This window comes from Thermobia domestica, chromosome 2 (assembly GCF_964235325.1).
Source record: "Thermobia domestica chromosome 2, izTheDome1.hap1.1, whole genome shotgun sequence".
In the NCBI taxonomy this organism is placed as follows: Eukaryota; Metazoa; Arthropoda; class Insecta; order Zygentoma; family Lepismatidae; genus Thermobia; species Thermobia domestica.
Genome location: NC_137455.1, coordinates 369,927,467 through 369,947,599, shown reverse-complemented (window position 1 = coordinate 369,947,599; position 20,133 = coordinate 369,927,467). Strand labels below are relative to the sequence as shown.

Sequence of the window (20,133 nt, the reverse complement as noted above, 5' to 3'; positions counted from 1 at the left end):
TAATCGACGAACAATTTTTAATTTACAATGTACAAAAAAAAAAAAAAAAAAAAAAAAAGAAAAAAATGCTTTAGATATTTACCAAATAAAAGGAATGTTGATTAATTTACAAGGCTGAAAAAATGCAGTTGAATCAGGATACATCCAAGTCTCTAGTTAGTGTTTCGATGTACTAGCCACTATTCTACCGATTTCTAAACCTCATTACTCCTAAGAGACAATGTTCTACATTTTAATTTATGTGGGTATTGTTTTGTAACTTTAAAATAGAGAGATTTGTTACTAATTTGAATAATGATTATAGGACATTGCTTATTATTCGTTGTATTAGATGTGCATAGTTTTATTGAATGGTTCTAATGTCCTCGATAGAAATAAACAAATACTAATTCAGATGTATCTTAATTATTACTGGTACAAGTTACATAGAATTGAAGGAAGGTTAAACAATAATAATTATAGGAATTGTAATTGATAACAAATTAAGCTTGTCATGAAGGAAGACCTCCATGCACTGAACTTATGTGTTGCACTGAACTTCTCTTTAGCATAATTAATGAAAGTACGTACAGAATAAATTGAATTGCATACGCTGAGGTCCATCCTGACCAGGTTCCAATTCTAGTGGTCGACTAACTACGCTGTTCTGACTGACGGACGGACTGTCAAAAGACCCCCTTGTTTACTATTTGTTTAGTTTAAATATCCCTTGTACTTGGCTTTTCACCTGTATAAGTTTATTATTTTGTTTTTGTATTTTGTCATTTTCACTTCCATTTTTAGATTTCACTTCCTTGAAAGTGAGTTTGTTTTTGGAACCTCAGCCTATTTCTTTTTAATTTCAAGTTTTTAATATACATCGATGTGTTGAAAGTTACATTACAGTATTAAATATAATTAGTACAACTAACACTTTTGCAATTGACTATTCTTGAACGAACACTAAAAGCGATTGTGTTACATATTTAAGAGATGTAGGAAGTATTTACCTATAGTAAAAATTAGATATTAGGAAGAAAAAAGCCTGTTGACTCCATATCTCGAATGAAAAAAGATGTCATTTATGAACACATGTTATTTGACCTTTAATGAAAGAAAACTAGTATTATGAAGCGTCCTGATGGTTATATGGTTAACGTAAGTGCCTTTGGTGGTGAAAGCCCAGTTCGATTTTCGTGGAACCTTATACGGTTTGAAACTCACGTTAAGCTATAGATCCAAATCCCCTGGAAGCTTATGCGGTTTGAAACTCACGTTAAGCTATAAATCCAAGTCCCCTGGAAGCTTATGTGGTTTGAAACTCACGTTAAGCTATAGATCCAAATCCCCTGGAAGCTTATGTGGTTTGAAACTCACGTTAAGCTATAGATCCAAATCCCCTGGAAGCTTATGTGGTTTGAAACTCACGTTAAGCTATAGATCCAAGTCCCCTGGAAGCAGGGTTGGCTGGTTTAAACCAAGGTGGTTTAAACCATGGTTTAAACCAAGGTTTAAACCAGCTGGTTTTTTCAAAAAAAAACAACTGGTTTAAACCAAAAAAGAAAAAAATGTTCGTAAAAGTGTAAGTGTTTGTAAAATCTTGATGAACACACATTTGTGGGTTATCACGTTTCACTTCCGTATATTATTCGTATTATATTCAGACCTAAATTCCCCATTCATTACTCAAAATGATTATACTACAAAAGCAACTTTTTTTTTATAAGTTTATAAATGTTTACTTCGTGATTTTTTTGTAGTTGTTATTATTGTTATGTAATTGCAATCGAAGAAAAATTCAAAATATTGTTTCGTTTCAATGTTTACTATTGATAAAATACATCGAAGATGCCGTACTTTTGTGTGTGTGTGTGGGGGGGGTCATACAGACCCCACGAGAGGCATTTAGTGAAATAAGATAACCATCGTTGGTATCTATTTATGTATAAATGAGTCTGAGCCAAAGTAGACTCAGATAATTCGTATCTTTATTCACTTTTCTTATTGATATGCAGATTAAGTCGGTGTATTTCTTTAATTTGGAACAATAAAAATCGATGTTAACTAACTTGAACTAAATTAGTTCTTCTGTACTCCGTAGTACTTTGAAATTGTTCATATGTAATTCTGTGTAATGGTTTCACTTGTGCAACTGTTTATCTTTTTGTCCTTCTGAAATGACTCTTGACAGTTATGTTAAGAAGCATGTAAAGATCAGTACAACGTATTTTCATCAGGATTCCTTCGTGAGTGAGTCGGCAGACGTATCGCATTTGTGGCCAATTAGTCCTGGTTCCGAGTTCAAATGGAGGACAATTTCTCTCGGATGTAACTCGAGAAGCGGTTTTTATTCCGCTTTAAGCTTGTGTGACCCCTTCCAGCATAACCCGGTTGTTGCATAATAACATCAAGGCGACACAAACTTATTTCTGTCCATATATGATATGAATATATAGAGCAAATTATTTAAACCATAAAAACCTGGTTTAAACCAAAAAAACCTGGTTTAAACCAAAAAAACCGTTTTTTTGGTTTTTTAAATAAAAACCATGGTTTTTGCCAACCCTGCCTGGAAGCTTATGTGGTTTGAAACTCACGTTAAGCTATAGATCCAAATCCCCTGGAAGCTTATGTGGTTTGAAACTCACGTTAAGCTATAGATCCAAATCCCCTGGAAGCTTATGTGGTTTGAAACTCACGTTAAGCTATAGATCCAAGTCCCCTGGAAGCTTATGTGGTTTGAAACTCACGTTAAGCTATAGATCCAAGTCCCCTGGAAGCTTATGTGGTTTGAAACTCACGTTAGCTATAGATCCAAATCCCCTGGAAGCTTATGTGGTTTGAAACTCACGTTAAGCTATAGATCCAAGTCCCCTGGAAGCTTATGTGGTTTGAAACTCACGTTAAGCTATAGATCCAAGTCCCCTGGAAGCTTATGTGGTTTGAAACTCACGTTAAGCTATAGATCCAAGTCCCCTGGAAGCTTATGTGGTTTGAAACTCACGTTAAGCCATAGATCCAAATCCCCTGGAAGCTTATGTGGTTTGAAACTCACGTTAAGCTATAGATCCAAGTCCCCTGGAAGCTTATGTGGTTTGAAACTCACGTTAAGCTATAGATCCAAATCCTCTGGAATCTTATGCGGTTTGACCCTCACGTTAAGCTATAGATCCAAGTCCCCTGGAAGCTTATGCGGTTTGAAACTCACGTTAAGCTATAGATCCAAATCCAAGCTTATGCGGTTTGAAACTTACTTTAAGCTATAGATCCAAATCCCCTGGAAGCTTATGCGGTTTGAAACTTACGTTAAGCTGTAGATCCAAGCCTCACAGAACCTTAGTACTGAAAGACTCGTTGTAAGTTAGTGTGTGTAGTGATTTTAATAGTAAACTAAAATTTTAGTAAATTATTGCCGATTTTAATGTTTTCTGTGAAAAAAGAGTTAAGTTGAATAAAATTTTATATATATATATATATATATATATATATATACAGGCTGGGCCATTTTAATTAATCCACGGAAATATCTGAAAAATGATAAAACATAGAAGAAATGTTTGAAGTACACGTTATATATTGCTAAGGGGGAAAACCATTTCCGCCGGAAATGGGGGTAACGGGGGGTAACTTTGAAATGTCAAATGGGAACATGGGTCGAGTAATACCTCGTTCGAAAGGTCTTGGAAAACTAAGTAACGCTGTACCAAAATTTGTTTCATATGGAGCACCAGTTTCAAAATGGCCGCCATGATATAGTTCGGAAACTCCAGTAGCCGTAGTATGAAAACCATGGGAGGTAAATGAATGGAACAAAATTGAAATACGTAAATATCATAGGGCATATCGAATGATGTGACCCCTAAGATCCCAGCGGCTTCCCTGAAGGGATCTTGTGAGCTAACTTCAAAATTTCAATGTCCGACCGGACAACGGTTCGGGCGTACGCTTGACCTACCCAATACTGTTTGGAAGGCAGACTTCAGGGATAGAGAATTAGTGCACTCAGTTAATGCGGATGGCCACAGTCAAGGGCGCCCATAAGGGGGGAAAGGGGGACTCTCGCCCCCCTAGAGGAAATTGTGCTTCGGAATATCGAAAATTCAATAGAATTTTTAGAATAGCTACAGCGAAATTTGAAACTATATTTGAAATGTCGCTTTTTCTTGCCTCCCTTGGAAACCACAACATGGGCGCCCTTGGCCACAGTTACATTTTGATTAACTATTAGCACTCATGTTATATTGTGAGCTTGAGGGACGAAACAGTATGTACGTATATCCCCGAAATGCATTCCGAATAACCAGCACGCATTGCATAAAAGTTTCTGTGGCGACGGAGATTAGCAAATTCACACGTTTCTAAGTTCCAGCAACTGCATTATTCGACAACTTCTTTCGTATAACGTTCCTTCTGTTTTCGCATCAAATCATACTTAGCCATACAGATATGCGTTACCATTCAAATAAAATTTCACCTTTTTTTAGTCACTACAGCGTCATCCTTACAAACAAATGTTTCAACAATACCATACCTATTTGTAAGGTAGCCTTAATTTGCGAATTAAAGTAGAGTTCTCATTTGAACTTTCACTGTTACTTTCCACCCCACTCACATACAGAGCACAGGAAAAGATTATTTTGCAGGACTTGGATATCTCTCTATACATTATGGCAATTTTACTCTAACATTTTTATCTCTGTTGTATCATTCTCGAGCCTTGGAACGCCTCCGTGGTTTTCCTATTTAATTTTCGTTATTTTCATTTATCTCTACCCGTATTCATACTATGGGCACTAGACGTTTTCTTAGACACATTCACCATGTCTTGGCGATCATTTTGAAAACGGTGTCTCATGTCGAAAATATTCTTACAGAAGCTGTTTGATATTCATTTGTCTATGTAACATGATGTTATTTGCTTCAAGTTGCTATTTGAAATTTTCAAGTTGGCCCCGGATACCTTTCAGTGGAGTCACCCCGACAACACCTCTCGATGTGCCTTACGTCAGTTACCTACTCCAGTTTTTCTTCTGTTGATTTATCTCCAATCGCTTTCATATTACGGATACTAAACCTTTTCTCTGACACTGATACTATATTTCGGCGGCCTTTTGAGAACACTGCCATTTCACCTCAATCGTTTTCTCCTGCAAGATGTTTGATTTTGCAAGATTTATCGAACGAGGTACCACTCGACTCATGTTACTATTTGAAATCTTGAAGTTAGCCCCAAGACCCCTTCAGGGAGGCCACTGGGATCACAGGGACCACACCATTCGATATGCCCTATGATATTTACGTATTTCAATTTTGTTTCATTCATTTACCTCCCATGGTTTTCATACTACGGCTACTGGAGTTTCCGAACTATATCATGGCGGCCATTTTGAAACTGGTGCTCCATATGAAACAAATTTTGGTACAGCGTTACTTAGTTTTCCAAGACCATTCGAACGAGGTATTACTCGGCCCATGTTCCCATTTGACATTTCAAAGTTACCCCCCGTTACCCCCATTTCCGGGGGGTGGGGAGGGGTACTTTTGGCGGAAATGGTTTTCCCCCTTAGCAATATATAACGTGTACTTCAAACATTTCTTCTATGTTTTATCATTTTTCAGATATTTCCGTGGATTAATTAAAATGGCCCACCCTGTATATATATATATATATATAGATATATAGCCTCCATTCCAAAAGAAACGAACGTTTTAAAAAAACAAAAAAGCAATGTACATTTTGGAACAAATCATTTTTATTAATCAATGTATTCCCCTTCTGCATCGATACACATATTTGCACGCTCCAAAAGTTGTCAAACGACTTCTCCATGTCCTTTATTGGAATGGTCTTTAGGACGGCGGTCGTCGCCTTCTCAATGGCATCAATCGATGCGTGCCACTTTCCTTTCATCGCCAAATGCAGTTTCGGGAACAGATAGAAATCGCACGGAGCGAGATCTGGTGAATAGGGCGGATGATGCAACCGAATAATGTGATTTTTGACCAAAAATTCAGTTACAAGTCGCGAACGATGTGATGGTGCATTATCGTCCAAAAGAGTCCAACTGCCGATTTCGCGATATTCGGGCCGAATACGACGAATTCTTGCCCAGCAAACGCTTCATGACGCCCAAGTAAAACTCTCCAGTGACTGTCTGGCCGGGCTGAACAAATTCTTTGTGGATAATTCCTTTTGAATCGTAAAAACAAATCAGCATCACCTTAACTTTTGACTTCACCAAGCGACTTTTTTTGGGTGTTCCTTCATCCGGCGCTCTCCATTCAGCACTTTGCCGCTTTGTTTCGGGTTCATATTCAAAACAGCACGTCTCGTCACCAGTTACAATCGATTTCAAGAAGTTTCGATCCTGCCGAGCACTTTTAACGATGTCTTTGCAATGCGCAATTCGATCAACTTTTTGGTCTTCGGTGAGTTTGTGTGGTACAAACCGCGAATTAACCTTCTTAAGGCCCAAAACTTCGGTCAAAATGCGGTATGCGGTTGTTTGAGGAATGCCTAATTCCATTTCAATAACTTTCACCGACGATTTTTTGTTATGTTTGATGAATTCACGCACTTTTTCGATGTTTTCTGCCGATAATCCGGCTCTGGGACGGCCTGATCTTTCGTCATCATCCAGCGTCTCTCTACCCGATTTGAATCGCCTGAACCACTCGTAAACTTGCGTACGGGATAGACACTCATCACCATATGCATTTTGTAGCATTTGGTGCGTTTCACTAAAAGTTTTACCCAGTTTAACACAAAACTCAATTGCAGCTCGTTGTTTGAAACTCATTTTCCGACCGATGTACACAACACACTGACAGTTGAAACGCAATAACTTTGTTGCCGTGCATCCAAATGTCATGACATTTATACCAGTTGTCAATGAGGGACTACGCCCTCTATCGGTAAAGTATTACAACAGATGGCACTAGTGGTACTATTTGTTTTCAAAAGTTCGGTTTCTTTTGGAATGGAGGGTGTATATATATATATATATATATATATATATATATATATATATATATATATGTGTGTGTGTGTGTGTGTGTGTGTGAAGCCGAAGCGCTTCACTACTGACTAGCTCTCGAAGGCAACATAATTGATTGCTGAAATTATAGTAGAAATATTTAAAAAAAAAAAAAACTTTTAGGATTTCCGGGGCACATTATAAGATTGTGTAGGTGAATGTAACTAAATTCAATCAAAGTTACTTTTGTCCTGAGTAAGTAGATATACCTTTATACTATTCTCCCATCTTTATTCTTGACTTATTCAAATGTTTTTCCCCGAGATTTGCAGCGACGTGTTCCTACAGTTTAGACGTCTCCACTTCAATATTCACATTGTGTTCAGTGTCTAGTACGTATTGTAGAGTTTCCGTTATCTAACTTTCTCCAATTACCTGCCTGTATTATGACAAATAGTCTCTTATAAAACTTGTTGTACCGTAAATGACCGTAACTAACTTTATGGTCTACTGAACTCGACGGTTCAATGCTGCGTTGATAAAAGCTCTCCATCGACTTCTGTTCTTAACCAACTGGATCCAGTTTCTACTTTGTATTATTATTTCTGCGAGATCCATCTTAATACTGTCTTGCCGTTGCGCTTAGGTCTTCCTAATGGCCCTTTTCCGGCTGGGTTTCCAGTTAAAATTTTGAAAGCGTTTCTACTTTCTTCCATCCTAGCTACATGACCTGCCCACCTAAACCTCTCAGACTTGATGGCCCTAACAATGTTTGGTAAATGGTATAAATTATGTAGTTCTTCGTTATTAAGTTTCCGCCATTCCCCATTCCCGTTCCTCTTGGGTCTGAATATTCACCACAGCATTTTCTTTTCAAATACCTGTAGTCTGCGTTATTCTCCCAAAGTACGTGACCATGTTCCGCAACCATAGAGAACAACTGGCATAATTATCGTTTTATATATTTTAAATTTCAATTAAAAAAAATAAATAAAAAGATTTCGCGAAGATAAGAGTATGGATTGAATAGTAAAGGGAATTTCCCACTTTCAGTAGACATTTAATTTCTTTGTGGGCACGGTTAATGTTGATCGTAGATATTTGAAAGTGTCCAGTTTATCGAAAGTATTATATGAAATTTTAGCATATCCGTATTTTACAGTTTTACGATACGGAAAATTTCCATGTATTTAGCTTTTTCTGCATTTACTTCTAAATCCATGTTCTTGCAAGCGTTTAATGAAACTTCCGTATTTCAATCTAATGTTATGATCATATGCTATCAGATTAACATCATCAGCATAAGCTATAACCTGGTGAGAGTTATTCAGCTCTTTGCCGTAATTGTTATCGTTAATTTTCCTTATAGCGTATTCTTGAGAAAAATTTAAAATAATGGCGACAACACATCTCCTTATTTAACGACATTCGTGACGTAAAAGCTCGTGGATAAGTATTTTCCTACTTGGAACTTACTTGGGGTTTTGTTTAAACATATCTCAATTAATCAACTGGATTTTTTGGTATACCAAATTCGGTAGGAATGTTTCCTTCCTAACCGAGTAGGAGGCCTTTCTGGAATCAGTAAATAATTGATGTACCGCGGTGTTCTATATTTCACCTACTTGGTGAGTGATAAATATCTAGTCGACAGTTGATCTATTTCGCCTAAATCCGGACTGACAATCTCGATATACTAACCTTTCTGTACTTCTAGTAGTCCACTAGGAATACAAAAGCGTTCGTAAATTTTTATCTTGTAAAATGTATTTCATATGTTCTATTACTAAATCTCTAGTAATTTTATCTACGTATTGAGTCAAACTTGCTAAAAGAATGCTTAGTGAGAATTTTATGTTGAAAGAAAGAAATGCCTCGATAATTATTACAATCAGTTTTGTCGTCTTTCTTGTGAACTATAACAATGATTGATTCTTTCCACTTTTGTGGCAATTTGTCCTTGTTCCAGATAAGAAGAAATGAGTATGTGTATCTCGTTCCACAATTTTTACCTTCGGCTAAAAATAACTCAGTGGTAATTTCGTCTACACCTAGAAAGTTGTATTTCTTTACGTTCAGTATAGCCATTTCTATTTTGTTCATTTAGGCTCTGGAATATACAATGCTGCTGTTTTTATTCCACTTTCTTAGCGAATATTTTTTTCGCTGCGTATTTAACAAGTTATAAAAAAAATTAATAAGAACTTCCAACTATACTATCTGTATCAGTGAGAATTGTTTCTTCCTCTTCCTTTAATATATAAGCGCAAGTTCACGCCTTTATACATGTCCTGAATATGTTTATGTTTACTGTTATCTTCAGAATCAATATCTTTAGCTTTTTTTTTTTTTTTTTTTAAGTTTGTTTATTCAAAATGTGTTGGAAGTTCACCTTCTACTGTCAATGATTTTTTTTTTTTTTTTTTTCAGTTCTATAGTTCGGATTTTGTAGCCAACGCAGTTTTGCCTGTTTTCTCTTCTTTGCTAATTTAGTGCATTCCTGATTAGATTATGGTTTAATCCTATCTATCCTCGCGTACTTTTGCTGAAATGTTAATGCTATCCCTAATTTTAGCCGGGAACAGCATTAACTCAACACTAGCATTCCGAACCTTGTAAGTCCAATAATCTATTCGACACTTTAAATATGGTATTCCCTTCTCGCCTGATCCTTCTTTAACTTCTTTAAATTAAATCTCTGTTATCAGATGCTAATTAACTCTCGCTCACCGAAGATACTAGAAATAACGCTTCCGACCAAGATAGGATCATTTTTGACCCATCAATATATATATATATATATATATTTTTTTTACAGGAAAACATTATTATCACTACATTTTCCAATTAATTTTAAGCTTGATATTAGTGATGATTATATTGGTCTTTACTGGCGGATCTAGAACGTAAAAACTGGGAAGCAGCCAGAACCCAGACTATGATTGCTTACTATAAACTTTGAAAATATATATAAATATTTTCAATTATTTTTGTCACTCAAAAAACTTGGTTGCCTACGCTTCAGGGCCAATTCTATACCCGCCCTGAAGCGGGCGGGTCTGTTGGTCTTGGCTATTTAGGAAAATATATACTAGTCCCCAAGTTTGATATTTACTTTGACGGGCAGTGTTACCAGTTCGTGAAGGTAGGAAAATTTCCCGCTCGTAGACAAAAAATTTCCAATATGATTCAATATTTAACGCAAATCAATAATGCACACAAACACATCCAGATGTGCATATATTCATATATGCACATATATATACACACAAAAGTTATACCATGCGTTTCCATCTACACATTTTGAAGAAAATTATCTCGTATTTTACATATTTGGAAGAAATATCCCACATTCCCGCCACTGATATGAATTTCCCGTTTTGTGGGATTTTTTACCACCTGGCAAGACTGATGACATGAAGCATGCTAAAGGAATGAGTGAAGAGTAGAAATGATCATGTAAATTAAGAAAAATGCCAACAAATTGGAAGGTCTGATGTACACAAGACAAATAAAATATCCTTGAAGTAAACAGCGACGATCAGGTCATTCTAGACTCAGACAAAGAAATGTCTAAATGAGGTTGACAAATGAAAATGAAATTGTTGAGTTTTACGTCCCACGATTATGCCGGCTAGGCTTAAGGAGACAGTGATGATGAGAAATGAATGAATGAAATGGTGGAATGAAGAAAGTGGGAGGAAACGGGAGAACCCCGAGGAAACCCACGCACACGGTGTTTGTCCACCACAAAGTTCCCTTGACGGGAGGCAGGGTTTGAACCCGGGACCCCATGCACCAGAGGTGAAGAGGTTGACAAAGAATGTAATATAAATGTTACTGCATGGTACGTAGATTAAAAGAAGCATACCTAGACCGATGACTGGAAAAAGGAAGAAGAAATAGGAAAAAAGTTAGAATTAAAGATTTATGGGTCAAAATTGACTCGATCTCCATTGGGCGAGTGTTAATTCCTTTTTTCAACGATAATCACTCTCTTATAACTGCTCCTAGGCAATAATTAGTATTACAATCAGCTTTTCGAAACGACCGAATATCAATTAAGCTAGACTGTCTTCTTCTATCTGCTAAAACACGATTATGTAATTTTGCATCTTGGGAGGTCCAGGTATATTTATGAATGTTGCTATGAAGGAATTTTGTACTTTACGATGGGGTTTTTGGATGTTGCGAAGTTTCCGAGTCTACTGCCGTTATCATTACTTTCCTTACGCACAATTTTGTCCCTATAATCAGTTTGACAATGTCTTCTTATCCTACTTTCGATTTGGGTATTCCTAATAGAACTTTCATATGTATCGCGCGAGTTAGTCAAACACCCGTCTATTATTACCAAATTCAGCTCATTTAACTGCTGATAGTTTTTGTTTGAGAACGACAAACGATGTTCCTACTTGAAGATTTCTATCTAAACACGTAACTTTTCCTGTCTACACCACTCCTTTTCCTTCCCATTTAATTTCCTGAGGTTCTACAAGGCCCGACCTATATTTCTCTAACTCAGTTGTTACGGATTTTAATGCGTCTGCTTCATAAATACTTCTTATATTCCATATTCTAAATCTCATCTTCATATTACTTTGCTAAGGTCGTGCAAGTTATCACTTCTGATCCAACGCTTTTGTGAACGTTACTAAACAAATGCCTTTTTCACAGTATGAAGTTGTTACACTCTCGCTAAACCCTTTGCAAGAGGACTACTTCTTGCTGTCTATCCATGACTGCTTGTTCAATTTATTCGCAACTATCAGCTAATATCCATATCTAGGGGTATTCTCATCCGCAACCTGAGGATGCGCCATGTGTGGTGACAAGAACCTAAGTTACATGGACAGTTAGAATAAACACAAAGACAGAAAAAAGACAGGAAGGAAGAACAAACATTGCTTACCCGAACACCGTCCGTAAAGCCACTTTGGCAAGTCAAGTACAGTGGACTAGATCTGTTTCGCAAATTTCCATTCGGATCAGCTCCGGCAGCTAACAACAGTTGAGCACATCCCAAGTGGAAGTTCTTGATAGCAACAAACAATGGCGTTTGAGCTTTGATATCCGGTAGATCAACAAGTGCTCCATGCATTAACAGTAATTCCACACACTTTTCATTTCCAGCTGTAATACGCAAAACATGAAACATGTAAACCATATATATATATATATATATATATATATATATATTCAATCATTGTACACAAATGTTAGTATGATACTATTAGCTGTCCGAGAAAGGTCTATTAAATTTCCACGTGGCAGCACTGCACACGCTTTCCGGGAACCCTAAACAGCGTTATATGGTACTGTTCCCTTTACGAGTTTAAGCTGAAAACAAAACGTAATGAAACAGAAAATTAAAAAAAAAAAAAAAAAATAAAAAAAAAAATGCGTTCACTTTGTGGAGTTTAACCTGAAAACAAACGTTAGTAAGATGGAAAATCAAAAATTTCCACGAATTCGGTAGGAAGTAAATAAGTGTAGAGTACAAGTACAAAGGTGATTTAATAAACTTAGGAATTGCGATAGATCCTTTTAGGACATCACATACGGGACATCCACAAGCGAAAGAGAACAAGATATTCAAGGCTGCTATTGAACCCAATAACAATATAAAACTCAATAAAGACAATTGGGTCTGATAATATACCACCTTATATTGTGAAGGGTTGTTTCTCAACAATGATAAATGTTTTCCCGGACATATGGAAAGAATCAATAATATGCCCGGTCCTGAAACCTGGCAATAAAAATAGTATAGAAAACTATCATCCAGTGGCTATATTACCAACAATTGCAAAGGTATCTGAAAGTGCCATTTATGATCAGGTCATGCATCAAGTTAAATCTGCAATTTCAATATATCAACATGGCTTTATACAAAAGAGATCCACGATAACTAACCTCACCATTATTTCAGATTTCATAATTTCATCCTTGGATAATAATGGACAAGTAGATGTTATATATACGGATTTTAATAAAGCATTTGATACTGTGGATATGATATACTAATTCAAAAACTTGTCACGTTCAATTTTAGTCCCCTATGATTTTTTTTAAAATAAAAATCTTACTACGTGAACGTAGACAATTCGTTCTGTATAAAGAATATAAACCAAGAGCTTACGTGCAAATTCCGGAGTCCCCCAAGGATCTAATCTTGGACCTCTTTTGTTTTTATTACTTATTAATAATCTGCCACTTTATATTCATAAGTCTCATAAATTACTCTTTGCAGATGATTTGAAAATATTCGTGAATGTGAAAACAGGATCTGACCAATATATTAAAATGATGTACTAGAAATAGATTTATGCTAAAGAAACAAACAAAAGAGTAAAAGTACAAGATCCACCAATTACTGATAAATATCATTAAATTAACTTCAAATTGCATTAAGAAGAACAAAGAAAAATAATACAAAACCCGGACATTCTTAGTATTGCAATGCAATGTCAATTAAGTGATGATATTGTTATTATTACCACTACTATTTATTAAGTTTATAGTTCGAATATTCTATTTAAAGATTTAATAGAAGACATTAAATTAATGGTAGATTAGTTATTTTATTGTATAATAAAATATTTTATGTAAAACAAGTCAATGAATGTAAAGAAGAGGCTAGAATCACTCTCTGTCTAAAAGAGCAATGGTTTATCAGTCCAGTTTGTTGCAGAATTTAAAAAAAATTATAATACAAGTGGTGAGCCTGAGTTACACTAAGCTAATGGCGTAGAATGGACTTCACAAAATAACTAAGATTTGTATAAGTAAGTGATGTCAGTCAGTTTTTGGTAAGTTACTGTTAAAATGTAATTTTTTAGCACTACGTTATTTTAGCAAAAATAAAATAAAATAACGCAAAGCATGAAAAAGTGACTGACTGGGCTGGAACTCGAACCCGGTATACCGTGCCGATGAGTTAACTACTACGCCACCCAGTCCGTTTGGTCCGAGATGACAGCACTCCCCCCCTTCTTCGAGAGTGAGTGGCTATTCTAGGAAGCGAACTAGGTGGTGTAGTGGTTAACACATCGGCATGGTATATCAGAAGTCCTGGGTTCGATCCCAGTCCAGTCAGTTGCTTTTTCACTCTTTGCGTTACAATCCGCACCTATACAGGACTTGGTGTGTAAAAGAAAAAATCGGTTGTTTCCTCCTTTTATTAAGTATAAAATAAAATACGGTAAATAAAAGTACAAGAAATAAAAAAGAAGTACATCATTTGTATGTTAACGCATGAAAAAAAAGGAACTATTATTAAAAACATACTTTCCACACCAGTTCCATTATATAATAACCTTCTAGAATAGGGTCACCATTTATGCGGACATGTCCACATTTTCAGACTAAAAGTTTCCATCCGCACCATTTTCTGAAACTCCCCTGCTTTGTCTATATTTACTAAGTTTAAGTGTATTGTCTTCCTAATGTGGTCTACCGTATTGGCAACAGTGCTCAATAAGAAATAAAGATGTTGGCTATCTTAGCACGACAATAGCTCTCTAAGCCCGTCTTGTCGACTTCTTTATCCGTTCCTTTCGTATATTTGCTTCTAATTCTTTGCGCCGAGGCTTGTTCTATGATAATTTCTGTCAGCATATAAGGCGCTACCCAAAATATCCGATTTTTTTTTTTTTTTTACCGGACAAACAAGTAACAGTACGACATTTCGCTGCTAGATGTCTCGAGGTACACTCATGTCCAAAATGTTTGTCGCACTTATCTATAACTGTCTTCTTGTAAGAATATAATTTGATAATGATTTTGCAAGGTACTTTTAATACTGATACTGTGTGTATAATCGGGAAATGTATATTTGTGGTAAATTTCATAGGAAAAGAATTATAAATACGGAAATTATAATGAGTAAAACAAAATGTTGCTAAATGGACAATAAAGTTTTATTTTTGTTTTATTGTTGTTATTTACTGTTCTTTTGACATGAAATTTGCCACATAAATGTCTTTGGCGATTATACACATACTAACATTATAAGAAATACCGGAAGAATTCATTATTAAATTATATTTCTACAACAACATATTTATAGACATGCAACAATAATTTTGGGCATGAGTGTACATGTATTAGTTACTGCACCACAAAGGTGCGTCATCTTTGGCACATTCAGCTGTGAGTTGTAGTTGTGCGTGTCAGAACGTGTTTTAGTGTTTCTGTGATTTGTCAAATGGCTGACTTTAAGGAGCAATGGCTTTGCATCAAGTTCTGTGTCAAGTTGAAGAAAACTGCAGCTGAAACCCACCAAATGCTGAGACATTTAATGAGAGTGTACTGAGTCAAGCAAAAACATTTGAGTAGTTGAAGCGTATCAAAGAAGGCCGCGAATCTGTGGAAAATGACAAGCATTCTGGTCGACCATCAACATGTACACTCATGTCCAAAATTATTGTCGCATATCTATAACTGTCTTCTCGTAACAATATACTTTGATAATGATTTTGCAGGGTATTTTTAACACAGATACTATGTGTATAATCGGGAAATGTATATTTGTTGTAAATTTCATAGGAAAAGAATTGAGGGGGAGACCGCAACAATGGTCTAACCAACATTTTTTAAAAATGGAGAAAAATCAAGTTAAAGTTAAACATACGTGCTTTTTGTACAATATACCAAAAGCAACCACAAGTGGTTGAATGTGTCATATATTGTACAAAAAATCAAATGTGTTTCAGTTTAACTTGATTTTTCTCCATTTTTAAAAATGTGAGTTAGACCACTGTTGCGCTTACCCCCTCAATTATAAATACGAAAACTAGGATGAGTAAAATAAAATGTTGCTAAATAGACAAGAAAATTTTATTTTCATTTTATTGTTCTTATTTACTGCTCTTTTGACATGAAATTTGCCACATACACGTCTTTGCCGATTATACACATACTAACATTATAAGAAATATTGGGCGAATTCGTTATCAAATTATATTCCTACAACAACATATTTATAGACATGCGACAATAATTTTAGACATGAGTGTACAACACCGATAATGATCATGAAAGTGCGTGATGTAATTCGCAAAGACAGAAGGCACACAATTCACGATGTTTATAACAGACTTCGACTGTCCTGCTACATGTCGACGAATTCTATCCGATAAACTGAACATGAGACGAACTGCAGCAAAGTTTGTCCCTCGCTTTCTCTGCATCGACCAAAATACATCAGGATTCAGACGTGCACTGAGATGCAATAAAGAGTTCGAGAATATTCAAACTTCTTATCCAGAGTCATTACAGATGATGAATCTTGAATCTATGATTATAACCCGGAAACGAAGCAGTAATCATCACAATGGAAGAACCCATCCTCTCCAAGGCCGACAAAAAGCACAAATTTGCAGCAACATCAAGTCGATGCTGATCATGTTTCGACATTCAAAGAATTATGCATAAGGAGTTTATTCCAGCTGGTCAGAATGTCAACGGAAAGTTTTATTGCGAGGTTTTGAAGAGACTGAAGGAAGATATTCGGCGCAAACGGCCAGAGCTGTGGCAAACAAAAGATTGGTTGCTACACTATGACAACGCGCGTGCACACACCTCACTCGCTGTGAGGGAATTTCTGGCCAAAAACAACATGGTAATGGTTCCCCACCGTTCCTGCTTCCCTGATCTAGTCCCGTGAGACTTTTACCTATTCCCAAAGATGAAACTCGCGTTGAAATGGCGACGTTTTGACTTCATTGAAGACATCCAAATAGAACCACAATGGATCTTGAATATTCTCGGATATTCTAGGTAGCAAATCGTACTGCAACGGTCAAATCTAGGCACACTATGATTTTATTTCTTATTATATGCTTCGTTTATGTAACGGTTAGAGAGGTGAAAGTATATCTGAATTCTCGCTTGTCAGAATGGGTAACCTTATTCTAGTTTATCAATAATATGAATAAGCAACATACCAGTGGCAGCCAATCTTAAAGGCGTTGCACCAAAAGGCCTGAGACGACTGTTGATAAGATTTGGATCATTTAGGACTAGCAGCAGCCGCTCCAATTGTTGCCAATCTCCATCGTAAGCCACTTTGTGCAGAGTTGCATCCCCATCATCAGGGTCAACAATGAATCCAGACAGTTCTGCAGCCATTTCTTCACATCATTGTTAACAAACACTACTTCCGCTGATTCTAAACGGAAAAAAAGACAAGAACAATAAACAGTTGATGTCATAACTGTAGTAATGAATCACACAGATTCTTGAGCTGATGAATAGTGGGAAATGAGTTTCATTCCCTTCTCCTACCTCACCCCTGTCCCACAACCAGTTTCATACGAGACGTTTTGTTTATTAAGAGTTGATTGTTCTCTTTTAGCATTAACTTCAACTGCACTTCCTTATAATCGTACTTCAGCCAGTGCATTTCTACTTTGCACATTTATCAGATACAATGTAGTAACACTCTGAAAGATTACATTAAAAAAGTAGTGTGCTTAATTTGTATTCTTGTCATTCCTTGATGGTCACCAAATTAATATATATATATATATATATATATATATATATATATATATACATAAATAAATAAAACTAAAAAAAGTTCAGCTTATGATTCTTTTTATTAGCTTACTTACATTAATGCTTTCATTATAGTTAAGCAGACATATATTACATACCTGTGTTGTTTATAATTCCAAATTATGATCGAATATTTCCGTTCCGTGCACTGGAAGCTTCATCTAGGGAAATGGACCACCATAGAAAGCATCAAGATTCTATTTACATACTTGCCACAACGTCTTCTTCCTTGTATTTGAGGGAAACTTCTAAATTTTAAAACTTGGGCTTCAAAAATTCTTCTTACTAACAAACTACTAAATGAAAATTTTATGTAGAACATGATATGGAAAATGTTAACTGACAATGCAAGAACAGCAACTTTTCACACTCACGGTCAGTCGCCACGTATCAATTGTAGTCAGTCTCTGAAATGAAAATTGATTGATAACTAGTGCAAAAATTACTGAAGAGAAACTTAACTAATTTTTAACCGGATTTGGTGCTGTTTTCTAAATTGGTGATGTGGTTCCAGTTTCTATTTTTAGAACCCCGTTCCAGATTTAGTTCTGGTATCTTAGTCCTAACAAAATGTTATTCATCCATCGCGTTTCCTATTAGCGAAGTTATTTTATAGAGAATTTTATCATTTTAACGGAGTGTCTTCAGGTTGCTAAATGATTAGATAAACCCAAAACACCTAGATCTTGGTCTTTTGAGTCTCTAATACGTTCTTTAATCTCGTTGTCACAATTCTTTTAGTCATATCTTTGAATATATTACTGGACATTGGCTAGCTAGGGGTTCGGCCCCCAGTCCCCCGCCTTTCCTCAGCCTACAGCCTCTTATGTATCAGCGTTTGCATCAAGAGTGAATTTCGTGCATTCGCTTTTATTATTTCCTGAATTTGGCTCAGCTGGAGGCTTCGCCCCTGGCTCCAGCGCTTATCCGGGCTACGGCCTCACACGTTTTAAACCCATAATACTAGCAAATTTCAAGTTTCTTTTCATATTTCAACTATCTAAAAGATAAGATTTTGTATCCCAAGAAAATGCACATTTAAATAACATGGGAGTTCCTTCATCTCCCCTTTAGATCCCTTAAAAACTAAAAATATTCACTTTTGGAAGTTTTCCTGTGGGTTAGTCTCGGAAGGCTACAATCTTGCCAAATTTAATCGTTGTAGTCCTACAGGAAGTGCCCAATAATTTTGGATTGTAGAAGATGTTCCATACAAATAACATGAGAAAAAATTTCAATTCCCGATAAAACCACTCTACAGTTGGAAATTTTCATTTTTGGTGATTCACTTAGGTAATGCTAACGAAAACGTACAGGCATATTGAATTTCAAATTTTTATTCGAATTCCAAGTACCTAAAATATAAGATTATAAGTCCAAAAAAGGCCTATTTAAATAAATGGGAAATTTCTACATCGCTCCTTTAGACTCCCTAAAAATTAAAAATATTCACTTTTGGCAATTTTCCTGCCGGTTAGCACTGAAAACCTACAATCATGTCAAATTTAATCATTGTAGCCCTACAGGAAGTGCCCAATAATTTTGGGTTGTAAAAGGTATCCCATATAAATACCACGGGGAAGGTTTTTCAGTTCCCCATAAAACCGCTCTAAAGTTGGAAATTTTTATTTTTAGTGATTTACTTAGGTAACGCTAACAAAAACGTACAAGAATACCGACTTTCTAGTTTTTATTCAAGTACCTAAAACATGAGATTATAGATCTATAAAAAGGTCCATTTAAATAACACGGGGAATTTCTTCATCCCCCTAAAAATTTAAAATATTCACTTTTGGTAATTTTCCTGTGGGTTAGTCCCGGAAAGCTACAATCATGCTAAATTTCAACTTTCCCCGTCTACCGGAAGTACCCGTTATTTTATGTCAGTTTATGTAGTTTTATATAGAGTTTTTATTTTTTATTACAATTGCATTCCATAAGTACCTGAAGGACTAAGATTATCTACATACAAGCTCTTGTAGCTAGCAAAATGGTTTTCTAATTAGTGACATGGTAGTTTGAGTGTTACATTCTTTCTTATCTTTCAAATACAAAGAAGACGACAGCGTGCCAAGTATATAATCTTGATGTCTTCTTCGGAGACACCCTCTAGACGAAGCAAGGAAGGAAAATACAGAAGGTTGGTCCTCATTCATGGAAACGATTTTGCGTCCCCTACGCTAGGGCGTAAAGACGTATTTCCATCAGCGGTTGTGCTCGATATGCTAACCCTGACTATAAACTATAGCCCGACACCGAAGTTTCCATTGGAGTACGCTTCTGTTTAGAGAAATCTGATCAAGTTTGGACCACTCCTCCTTGCAAACCTTCCACAAGACAGTCAATGTGCGTGGGCGATATAAGGGTATCGCTCGCTTCAAAACACCCGAAAGCACAAAAGTCCATTGGTGCAGCGTCGGTAGATTTGACAGGGATGTCTGAATATAGGATAGCATGGATTTCAGTTTCACGCGCTTTGCGGGCAATGTATGACACAGTTGTTCGAGCTGTATGGCTGGCTGCTTTGTCTTGATGAATGAAGACTTTCAACACCTTAGCACCATACAACGACGGAATATGCTGCCGGTATAATGGCTCCAGAACGTGTTGATGA

The 20,133-nt window shown here is 36.2% G+C and overlaps 1 protein-coding gene across 4 annotated transcripts in view; it reads right to left on the bottom strand.

The window, feature by feature from the left end:
* The window catches only part of LOC145678833 (ankyrin repeat and SOCS box protein 1-like), a 125,694-nt gene that overhangs the window by 89,331 nt on the left and 16,230 nt on the right, over positions 1 to 20,133 (bottom strand). For all 4 annotated transcript variants that reach the window (XM_081749388.1, XM_081749385.1, XM_081749386.1 and 1 more), the window contains exons 2-3: positions 16,907 to 17,130; positions 11,869 to 12,089 (exon numbers count right to left, since the gene is read on the bottom strand). In XM_081749388.1, coding sequence (XP_081605514.1) covers positions 11,869 to 12,089; positions 16,907 to 17,090 — 405 coding nt within the window. In that variant the 5' untranslated portion in view covers positions 17,091 to 17,130. The remainder of the gene's footprint in view (positions 1 to 11,868; positions 12,090 to 16,906; positions 17,131 to 20,133) is intronic.